This window comes from Bombina bombina, chromosome 3 (genome assembly GCF_027579735.1).
Source record: "Bombina bombina isolate aBomBom1 chromosome 3, aBomBom1.pri, whole genome shotgun sequence".
NCBI classification, from domain to species: Eukaryota; Metazoa; Chordata; class Amphibia; order Anura; family Bombinatoridae; genus Bombina; species Bombina bombina.
This window is the reverse complement of record NC_069501.1, coordinates 537082337-537094600: the sequence shown is the minus strand read 5'-3', so window position 1 is coordinate 537094600 and position 12264 is coordinate 537082337. Positions and strand designations below refer to the sequence as shown.

Below are 12264 nucleotides of genomic sequence, written 5' to 3'. Positions count from 1 at the left end.
AAACCATACCCAAGCTAAAGAGGACACTGCATGCCAAAATGGGAGGGTACAATAGGCGGCCCATTCTGAGGGCACCAGGCCTGAACCTTTACCCAATAAAAACATCCTGCTTCGTCCGAAGCCGAGAAATCTTTTTTTTTTTTTTTTTTTAAAGGAAAAGCCCCAGTGACACTGACTCGCAGCTAGTCCAGAGCCAAACCAGAGACCGCAAAACGGACTAGACTGGGCTGACAGGCACCAAGAGACACCGCCGCCCAATAGATGTTCCCTCACCACTCATCCCAAGAAAGAACACCTCCAAGAGAGGGTTCCACTCACAGAGACCAGAAAGGATCCAAACAGGGAAGAAGGCCAAGCCTATACCAAGCAAAACCCGTGATAATACTGTGCACGGAGACAGAAAAAAAACGCCTCCTCAACATCCTGCCAGCATGGAATGCAACTAAAGAGGCAAAATCCTCCCAGTGCCTGTCCATAGAATACTAAAAGATTAGACCCAGGCAAAACCCCAAGTTTGACAACACAGAGAGTCCATAACAGGACAGCCCAGAGGGAGCTTGCAAGGATAAGAAGCAGTCATCAAGAAGACAGACCGCATAAAACAGCCCCTCGACAGAGGGCATGCTCCAGGCAAACTAAGCCGCCGGACCTACTCACAGGTCCCTAGAAAGGGGAACATAAAGCCTTCACCAAGGCCCCCCGAGAATGAGAGTATACCCTCAGAACTCGAAAGAAGAATAAACCCTCTCTTGTCAAAGGAGCAAGGAGAAAAAAATAAAATGCATCTCCTAGCAGACTGAGCTATCAGGATAGACTCAATAAGCTCATGCATCCAGAAGAGACTGTGACCCTTAGACCGCTCGGGCATCCTGATCTGTAGACCCACACCCAGCTGGACCAGCCACAGGGTCCCATACAGGGAACAAAAGAATCCCAAAACTGGTACAGGAACGAGCGTAAAGATGGTACAGCCATCCCTCCAGAGAACAAGTACAACCTGACTCTGAAAACAGACAAGGCCATAGACCTAAGGATCTATCCAAATAAGGCTCAACAGTCTAACCCGAAGGTTAACGCCCAAAAAAGACCCAGGCCTACCCTTAGGACCAGACAAACTGAGCCCCATCTCACATAAACTGGTAAATAACTCAAAATAAAGACAACAGGAGATTACCTCATCCCCATATGTCCAACGAGTTGTACCATTCAGACCATCAGACTGACAATTCCCATATATAGGGTCATTCAGTGACTCAGATGTCTGAGCAATACGCGAAGGCGCGCAATACGATACAGAAAGGCACAACACTCTGGAAGAGAACCCGGGACAATAGAGCACGAGCACATTCTCAAAGAAACGTCTGGACTATGCAGACGAGCCAGCGCAAACATTATCTGAAGGCGAAAACGTGCTGCAAGCTCCGGGGAGAACACACCACCCCACGTGGAGGAGCCATAAACTGGGCTACCCGCATGTGTAGGAGAAAGAAATCGGTAGGGAACTCGCTCCCTGGGAGACAGGACCCCCAGAGGCGGACGGCTCAGCAGATCCCTGATTCCCCGAGCCTGAGGAACCGGGTGCTCTCACATGGAACAAGACTGATTGACAGGAGTCAACGAGGCTAAACCGGATTCGTCACCCGACACAGAATCTGAATCAGATATTATAATCATCTAGGTATCAGAATCCTCTGTTACAGAATCTGAAATGAGCACAGTCTCAGCATCAGAATCCCCCATAACTATAAAGAGGGTATATCAATATGGACTACAAACAGTAAAAATCAAAAACGGCAGCTGACACCACCAATGGCTGGGGCACTCACCACCTCCTATGACCAGACCCCTGCGTACTAGAATATCTCAGTCGCCACATGGTTGGCAATGCGGAAATGGGAAACTGAGCGTAACCACGCCCGGACACAGGGTGATTTGTACAGTCCAAAAAGCGTGCCCAGCCAAAAGGCCGCGTCACTTCCAAAGGCCTCAAAGTTCCAAACAACGAGCCCTTAAACATCACACATAAGCAGGTTGAATTACATAACACACATGATTATAAACCCCCCCTGTCCAATAACCTCCTTAGCAGATATTAACCCTCGATTCCAAGATCTAACAGACTCACTGAGATCCTAATGTTCTAAGATAAACCCACGAGGAGCTTAGCCTCACGGGAAACATTCATGTTACAGTACATTGAATAAAGTAAAATGAAACGATCTTACCAGATTCAACACCGTGGAACAGGAAAAAGGCCTTTCAAGTGTGACGAATAGTAGTATCGCCTCCGCCATGGACTTGAGAGAAGAAAGCAGGCAGCGGAGCGAAGTTAGACAACGCTGTTAAAATGAGTCGGGATGGATTTGCAGAAAGAAACTTCCTGCATCTCCGGACTCTAACTTTCAGCCAGGCCCTCACTGAGAGACTGACAGGACAAATTAAAACTTGTGTCCCATGCCAAAGATTACTACCCTCCATAAGAGACGAAAAACAAAAATTAAAAATTCTGACACGACTCTGCCAACCTCCTGAGACGAAAGGCAAAGAATGACTGGGGGATGAGGGGAGTGGGAGGAGTATTTAAGCCTTTGGCTGGGGTGTCTTTGCCTCCTCCTGGTGGCCAGGTTCTTACCTCCCAAAAGTAATGAATGCGGCTGTGGACTCTTTCCCATTAGGAAGAAAATGTGAGTCTGTTAACAGCCCCAGTTCCCTGTGCAGGCCCTGAAGATTCCAGAAAATATAAAAAAAAAAAAAAAAAAAAAAAAATTTTTAAAAAAAGCCTCCATGGTCTCTGCAATACAGTGTAATTACAATATTTTTTGTCAATATATACATATACACACACACACCAGATTGCAAAGGTTACCTGGTTTCTGAGGCACACACCGTAACATGGAACTACAAGCACACTTTTGCCGTACAGTAAAACCTACTGAGACTAATATTAAGATTACATTACACGAGAAGAAGATTGGTTTGGCTGTCTGCTCTCTTTGTAATAGATACATTTGCAAATAAAGTCAAATAAATTCTGCCTAGCTTATACAGCCTAAAAAAAAACAAAATTTAAAAAAAAAAAAAACTTTTTTTTTTTTTATTATACCAGTCAGATTTAAACCCCCCACTTATGGTTATAGAGCATTCCTTACCTGTTCACTCTCCGTGGTCTCTTCTCTGGTTTAATGTCCACATCATAATGATAGACATCAATCTTCGGTATTTGAACCTGAAAATGGTTGGCAAGTAGCCGTATTGGCTTTCCAAGTGTTCCCAGGCCAGGACGCCGCGGAGGTTGGAAGAGATTGGTCGGTGGAGGGCCTAAAAAGTCAGAAAAATGATTTCGTTATTTGGGGAAAATAAATTAGGTTTACTCACATACACACTTAGATTTATATATATATATATATATATATATATATATATATATATATATATATATATATATATATATATTTATTTTTTTCTTTAATTTTCAAAAAAAAATTCAAAAAGGTTATATGACCCGCTTTACTGCCTGCATATAGAGAATAACCCTGCCTGTATTGTCCTCAGAGTGGTACAATATACCTTACCATCAAGTGGATAGACAAAGGCAGAACTTTAGGTCCTTCCTAGTCCAATTCCCTTGCGATTTGGGCATAGTAATAAAAAAATGGACACTCAAAATAAGGAAACCTCTCTACAGTGTCACTTTCAATTTAGGGTCTGAATGTCTCTCTAAATTACAGTTGGCAACCTGCAATACAAACCATCTGTCTGTCTTCTTCCGTTTGACCTAGCACCACTAGACTCCAGGGATGTTTTATATAGAGGGTAAAAGGACCAATATTTTTGATGGGGAATACCTGTCAATTATCTATTGAGTAACTTTTAGGGTTCAGAGCTCAAATTAAACATTAATACATCCATAAATACTAAAATTAGGCAACAGAGCTAATGGAATCATATGCACCTAGGAGGGAAAAAATCATTATTTTAAAAGGGAAATCATTCTCTTTCAAATAATTGTTACAGGGTCTGGTTAGACAATAGAAAATAACCTATTTGAAGGGTAGGGTTCTTTGGAAATACTAAGATATCATATGGGAGTTAATGACTTGATGGCTATAGCTACATAATCAAAAGACTAAAAATCATCAAGCAGAAAAAGACTGTTTTATGTTGTGTTCAAGGCTCAACAAACATGGTTTTGCAAGTCCTGATATGCTTCCATACTGCCTGGTTGCTCCTGGAAACTATATATCCCAGCAGGCTGTAACTTGAGGTACAGCACATATGCAAGCTAGTAGAGCATGCGCATGGGATGTTTAGTATGCCATGCAGACTGAAACAACAACTATACAGCTGTGTGGGCTGGATTCTCTTATGGTGGCGGGGTGCTCTAACCCTTGTTTTTACTGGCTTCTCTGAAGAAAATGCTTATGATTTTAATTGCACCCTGATGCTGATGAGTATACAATCACATGAAAATTAGACTCACTAGAAAGCCAACTAAAGGCAGCCAGAAAGCATAGGAAGGAAGGAAAGAAGAACTACTACTTCTTATCATTTGCAGGTTTTTGAGAATTAGGCTCCTAAAGCACGGCTTGACAAACCCAACCACCAGAGGGGCACTGCTACCTTAAAATTAGGTCCTGGCACCCTAATTTAGAATCCCCTAGACACCTATGACTGCCCCACTTCTCTGGTTGGCTGCTACCAGCTGCAGCTTAAAAATTTAGCTTTGTGCAGCTAGCTTCTCCCTAGGCCTCACAGCTGTAAAATACAACAACTTGTACTGGGTCATATACATACATACAATATTCACAAAGGTTCTGGGAGCCCTATTGGCAGTGATCAGGTCCCAGGGAATTGCTATGGCACCTTATCTAGATGACATCTTGGTTCAGGCGTCATCTTTTCAACTAGCAAAATCTCATACAGAGATGTCTTTTCTACGTTCCCACGGGTGGAAAGTGAATCTGGAAAAGAGTTCTCTAGTTCCAAAGTTCCAACTACAAGAGTGCGTTTCCTAGGGACAATCATAGATTCCCTGTCCATGAAGAGTTTCCTGGACGGACATCAGAAAATCCAAGCTTCTTGTCTTTCTCTTCAGTCTGCCTTTCGTCCAACAGTGGCTCAATGCATGGAGGCGATTGGTCTAATGGTGGCTTCTATGGACATCATTCCTTTTGCTCAGTTGCATCTGCGTCCACTGCAACTTTGCATGCTCAGTCAATGGAACGGAGACCATTTAGATTATTCACAGAGGATAAATCTGGACCCCCTAACAAGAGACTCTCTCTCATGGTAGATTTCACAGGAACATCTGTCTCGGGGAACTTGCTTCCTGAGTGATTGTGACTACGGATGCCAGCCTGTCAAGGTTGGGGAGCTGTTTGGGGTTCTCTGAAAGATTAGGGCCTGTTGTATCAGGAAGAGTCTTCTCTTCCCATAAACATCTTGGAGTTGAGAGCAATCTTCAATGCCTTGACAGCTTGGCCTCAATTATCTTTAGTCCGGTTTATCAGATTCCAGTCGGACAACATCACCTCAGTGGCTTACATCAACCACCAGGGAGGAACTCTGAGTTCCTTGGCCATGAAGGAGGTGACTCGCATTCTGCAGTGGGCGGAAGCTCACGATTGTCTCTTATCTGCCATCCACATTCCAGTAGTGGACAATTGGGAGGCGGATTTTCAGAGCAGACAGACTTTTCATCCCGGGGAGTGGGCTCTCCATCCGGAAGTGTTCTCCAGGATAACCCTCAGGTGTGGGTTTCCGGAGTTAGATCTGACGGCGTCTCATCAAAACGCCAAACTTCCAAAGTATGGTTCAAGGTCAAGAGATCCTCAGGCCACCGATACATGCTCTGGCGGTTCCTTGGGATTTCAGGCTAGCATACCTGTTTCCTCCGTTTGCTCTCCTTCCACGAGCCATTGCTCGTATCAAGCAGGAGAGAGCGTCTGATTCTAATAGCTCCTGCCTGGCCTTGCAGGATCTGGTGAAGATGTCATTCTGAGGAAGGGCCTTCTAATTTCAGAGCCCATTCCTCCATCCAAATCTAGATTCTCTGAAGCTGACTGCTTGGAAATTGAACGCCTAATCCTGTCTAGACATGGTTTTTCGGAAGCGGTCATTTATACTATGCTTCAGGCTCGTAAAGATAAGATATGGCGTAAATACCTTTTTTGGTGTGAAGCTAAAGGTTTTTCCTAGAGGAGTCGGGTGAGGATTCCCTGAATGTTATCTTTTCTTCAGAATGGCCTCTGAAGGGTCAGATTTCTGCACTGTCTATCCTTTTACACAAACATCTGGCAGATTTACCAGATGGTCAAGCTTTTGTTCAGGCCCTGGTCAGAATCAGGCCTGTGTTTAAACCTGTTGCTACTCCTTGAAACCTTAATCTAGTTCTTAAAGTTTTGCAGCATGCTGTTTGTTTCTCCTTGCTATTTCTTCTGCTCGCAGAGTTTGAGCTCTCAGCTCTGCAGTGTGACTCCCTGTACCTTATTTTTCATGCAGATAAGGCTGTCCTTCGTACTAAATTGGGTTTTCACCCAAAGGTGGTGTCTGATCAAAAACATTAATCAGGAAATTGTTGTTCCTTCTTTTTGTCCTAATCCTTTTTATAAGGAACGTATTTTGCATAACTTGGATGTTGTGCGCGCTCTATAAATTTTACCTACAAGCTACAAAAGAATTTTGGCAATCTTCTGCCCGGTTTGTTGTTTTCTCTGAAAAGCGTAAGAGTCAGAAGGCCACTTCTACTACTCTTTCCCTCTGGTTAAGGGACATTGAACCCAAATTTTTTCTTTCGTGATTCAGTTAGGGCATGCAATTTTAAGCAACTTTCTAATTTATTCCTATTATCAATTTTTCTTCATTCTCTTGCTATCTTTATTTTAAAAAGAAGGCATGTAAGCGTTTTTTTTGGTTTAGGACCCTGGACAGCACTTTTTTATTGGTGGATTAATTTATTCACCAATCTGCAAGAACAACCCAGGTTGTTCACCAAAAATTGGCCAGCATCTAATCTTACATTCTTGCTTTTCAAATAAAGATACCAAGAGAATGAATAAAATGTAATAGGAGTAAATTAGAATGTTGCTTAAAATGTAATGCTCTATCTGAATCATGAAATATTTTTTTTGGATTCAGTGTCCCTTTAAGAAGTAGGATTCATTTTGCTTATGAGACTGATGGACAGCAGCCTTCTGATAGAATTACTGCTCATTCCACTAGGGCCGTCTCCTCATCTTGGGCTTTGAAAAATTAAGCTTCTATAGAACAGATTTGCAAGGCGGCAACATAGTCCTCTCTGCATACTTTTTCCAAATTCTACAAATTTGATACTTTTGCCTTGACTGAGGCCTCTTTTGGCAAAAAGGTTCTTCAAGCGGTGGTGCCTTCCGTTTAGGTCCTCCTGTCTTGTTCTCCCTCCCTGTTCATTCTGTGTACTCTAGCTTGGGTATTGGTTCCCACTAGAAATTGGAATGACGTTGTGGACTCTCCATGCCATAGGAAAGAAAACAAAAATGTATGCTTACCTAATAAATTTCTTTCTTTCCGGACATGGAGAGTCCACGACCCCACCCTCTTTTTAAAATATAATTCTGCAGTTTTTATTAGTAAGCCTCAGGCACCTCTATACCCTTGTGTTTCTACTTTTTCTATCTTCCTTCGGCTGAATGACTGGGGATTATGGGTAAGAGAAGTTACACTTTACAGCTTTGCAGGGGTGCTCTTTGCCTCCTCCTGCTGGCCAGGAGTTGAATATCCCACTAGTAATTGAAATGACGTTGTGGACTCTCCATGCCTGGAAAGAAAGAAATTTATCAGGTAAGCATAAATTTTGTTTTAGTTCACATAATTGAATTTCACTAAAAGAAAACCTCTGCACTAGTTAATACTAATTAAACTAAAATTAAGGCTGGTATGATCAATGTATTAAATTAAATATATAAATTGGACAATTTAAATTAGGATTTAGATTAAAGGGATATTAAACAATGTTCCTTTGGTAAAAACAAATGTCAAAACAAAGCAAACAACTTACTTGTTTTCTTGCAAAATTAGTACTTAGAATTTCTCACTGCCCCCACTGTGATAAGAGTGGAACATTTTTGAAACTTAAGTTTAATTCTGTCAGTTCTGAGCATGAGCAAATCTGACTCCATGTTTATCTAGACTATTCACTTAAAGGGACAGTCTAGTAAAACATATTCAGGATTCAGATAGGGCATGCAATTTTAAACACCTTTACAATTTAATTTTATCAAAAACTTGCTGTTTTCTTAGCATTCTTTGTTTAAAGCTAAACCTTGGGATGCTCATATGCTAATTTCTAAGACCTTGAAGGCCGCCTCTTCTGTCAATGCTTTCGGACAGTTTTTTACAGCTAGACAGCGTTAGTTCATGTGTTCCATATAGATAACATTGTGCTCACTCCTGTGGAGTTATTTATGAGTCAACACTGCTTGGCTAAAATGCAAGTTTGTCAAAGGAACTGAAATAAAGGGGGCAGTCTGCAGAGGCTTATATACAAGGTAATCAGAGGTAAAAAGTTGGTTATGCAAAACTGGGGAATGGGTAATAAAGGGATTATCTATCTTTTTAAACAATAAAAATTCTGGAGTAGAATGTCCCTTTAATACTAAACCAACTCTGGAAGTTTTATGACATGCTAGATAAGTTTCCTGTACAGACCACAGCCTCCTTGTAGGGCTGTGATAGGAAGTAATGGACACTGCACAAATTTTTTAAAAAGAAGAGGTAAAATACATTTAAATTGATTAATAATACATATTGCAATGGTTTATATTAAGTATATAACACTGCTTAGTGCAGGATTTATCAAAGCAATTCTCCCTAAAATTGTAACTATAAATCCACATACAGCTGAATACTCTGATTTATTAACGCAAATTGTTTCTAAAATTGGGCAATTATTGTTGCATATCCTAGAGTCCACCTTAGCATTACGCCCAGTTACCAATTTCTTTTTTTTTTTTGCACCTATGGAGAACGCAAAGTTCTCCTACAAATATGCACATTATAGTTCTCCTAGGTACTGAGGAGAAGAGCATTAGAAATCAGCAAGTCTTTGAGCTTGTGTCGTGTTGACAACTATTTCTGATGAAGTACTTTCTGATTCTAGCAAGTCTATATTTAGCTACATATATACTCCAGAGAATGCAAAATTGCCCCACAAAGAACGAAAATTCTATTAAAAATTTGAATGTGTTATGGTTACATAGGGTCATTATAACAAAGATAAAATTAAAAATGTATTGTGGTAACACACAATAGTCACACCAAAATGAATACACAAATTTGCCTCATGTAAAAGACAAATGTAATAGATTACTTGAAAAGTGCAAAAAATACTACATTTAAAAAAAAAAAGTTTAAAATAATAAAATCAGGACAAGTCATCATAATTCGCCCCAGCTCGCCCTGCAAATAGCGCAAATTAATAGGTGTAATTTTTTGATAACTTTCTGTGCACCTCTTCAAGGGCGAGCTGCAAAGAACCCGGAGGAGAATATAAAGGAGAATTCTCCTAGCCCTTGGTGGTTATATTTTATTTTGTTATTACTACAACAATGAAACAGACTGTTTAATATCGATTTATTCATATGTACATTAGGGCTTATCAAATCCATGGAGGGGCTCAAAGATCCTGAAATGTTACTTCTTGTTCCAAATTTATAAACCTATACATAGGTCTATATATAATATATGAAAATAACAATTAATGGGGAAAAATTCTGGAAAAAAAATTAATAAAATAACAGACAAAAATCAGAGCGCAAACAACTTCTTAAAAGTACAACTCTGGTGTTCTGGTAGAGGTGGTACGAGGACTTAAACTAGAGTAAAAACACAGATGTCTCATATTATGAGCAAGGTTTGCACAAAACCAAAATCAGTGTTAAAAACAGGTCTGTGCTAATCAGCACAATAAACACCTGCTGCCATATTTCAAAAAGAAACCAAGACAGAGGCAGATCTTGGTGTTGGAGCTAAATGAAGATTCAAATAAAGCTGTTAACCCTCCTACCAAGTATTTATGGCACTGATCAGCCATCCCCCTCCTTACACATGCTAAGGAATTTCAAGACATGTTTTACACACCAGTAAAATAAGATTAATAGTGAGACATAAAGAAGTATATAATAACTGGGTGTATTGTGTATATGTATAGAGTATAATAATCCACACCAAGTTACATATATCATTGAATTTAAATTAAAGAAACAAACCAACTAATTTGCTCTGTAATAGTTATATTGTCTTATTTATATTCCTAATTGTTTTATGTGCACTACTATTAACCCTTTAAGGACACAGCTTTCAGTTTGCTCAATTATTTTATGACGGAAAAATTCCGTCATATGTCCTTAAGAGGTTAAATACATAAATGAATCCCACAAACCTATAATCACATCCCTCTCACATTTCAATGTTAATAGAAATTTTCCTCACCCTATTAAATGTAACTGTTTACACAAACACACCATTTTGAACCATATATTACTTGTGGCATTATCACTAAATGTGAGTTTACCGCATTATTAGGTTTCCCCAATTCAGAAAGGAGAGTGATCAGAGTTTTGAAAAGCACTTTGGGAGAAAGTCTCATCAGAAATAGCCAAACCAAACCCACATAAATAGATCATGTAACATACAATGGATCTATACAAAGTAGATGTAAATAAGTTTAAGGGGAAAAATAACTCAGTTACTCTGTTTGGTGCAAAGGTAGAAAAATGTAAATGGGGAATATGCTGGGACAAATAAAATTTCCAATGTGATGTACTGACATTTTTTTCTATTAAAATCATATTGTATACACTTATGTACCCATCCATAGATGTGTTCAGTCATACTATGCAACTGTGCACAAAAGGCAAGATAAATCACACAATATACAAGAAAATAATGTTGCAGTAAAAGCAGGTCATGCATGAGGATACAACAGGAAATTCCTCAACCATGCTTCACTGCAATGAAAAACCCCAACAACAAAAAAGGAAAAGGAGGAGGAATCTGTAACGACACTAAAAAAAAAAAAGTTTAAAGGAATTGTGAGTCAGACCCCTAATGTTCGCACCTCCCAGTTTCTGTCAACTCAACTAGCCTGCAGAGAATATTTCAGTAACATTTATATATAAAAAAAATGTAAGATCAAAGATGAGTGTTATGGAGAAATGTATACATTACTGATATATTTAAACACTTAAGATATAGCAAGTTCAGAAAGTACAATCAATTATCAGAATGGTGTTGCAACATTGCAATCTTCCAAAGTTTATTTGTCACAAGCCTTTAAAATATCTAATCTACAAACAGCTACTTTGGTATGAAGAGTTTTAAACAAATTTAATACAATCACAATTGAAAGCGAGAGAGATTATAGAATAAACAAAACAGCCAGGAAAGGGTTTTGCAGGGCTGGGGAGAGGAGGGACCAAGTTTAAACACCATAAACATACACACATGACAGACTCTCTTCCTGCATAAAAGCATCAGCCAAGGCTAAATATTTATTTATTGGGTGACAAAAAAAACAACAACAAAAAAGGAGAGAAAAAAAAATGTATTTAAAAATCATGGTTTATCAAGAATAAACACTAATAAAAATTACACCATTTATTCCCTATAGGTTGCGCAACACAGGAAGGAGAGTATAATTACTTAATTTAAAAAAAAAAAACACCACAACACGACCTGCATTCCAGAGTCCTATTTTAAAGAGAATAGATAACTGGGTCTTTTCTCCCCTATTATGGTTAAATAAAACTGCCCCTGGCACAAAACAGTGTAATTTGTAACCTCAGTGTAGACTCTTTTTATAAACAGGAGGTTGGGCTAAATCTTAAAGCATTCTACCTTAACACATGCAAATGACATTGTACTAATCTGTGATTCAGACCCACCTGTCTCACAACTTCATTACACATTTCCTCTAGGTATGTGACAAAACATTGCCCAAACACCACCCATTCTAACCTTTATAGATTAGCCATGTTATATGTTAATCCCCTGTACTCCCATCACTACCTATTATATCATCTCTGGTTAAAGGGACAGTGTACACTAATTTTCATATAAATGCATGTAATAGACACTACTATAAAGAAGAATATGGGTAATTGTTTTTGTGTAGTCCCCAGCTTTAAAGAATAAAATAACATTTCTTTAAAAGGGGCACACTGTTTTTATGCTTGCATATTATACATCCCCAATAAAACACTGCATAGCAAAACCCCTGTATATAGA

The 12264-nt window shown here is 39.4% G+C and overlaps 1 protein-coding gene across 2 annotated transcripts in view; it reads right to left on the bottom strand.

Annotated features, from left to right (window-relative positions):
* Nucleotides 1–12264, bottom strand: part of AGO4 (argonaute RISC component 4) — a 131276-nt gene that overhangs the window by 117621 nt on the left and 1391 nt on the right. For both annotated transcript variants that reach the window (XM_053707006.1, XM_053707007.1), the window contains exon 2: nt 3150–3318. In XM_053707006.1, the coding sequence (XP_053562981.1) occupies nt 3150–3318 (169 nt within the window). The remainder of the gene's footprint in view (nt 1–3149; nt 3319–12264) is intronic.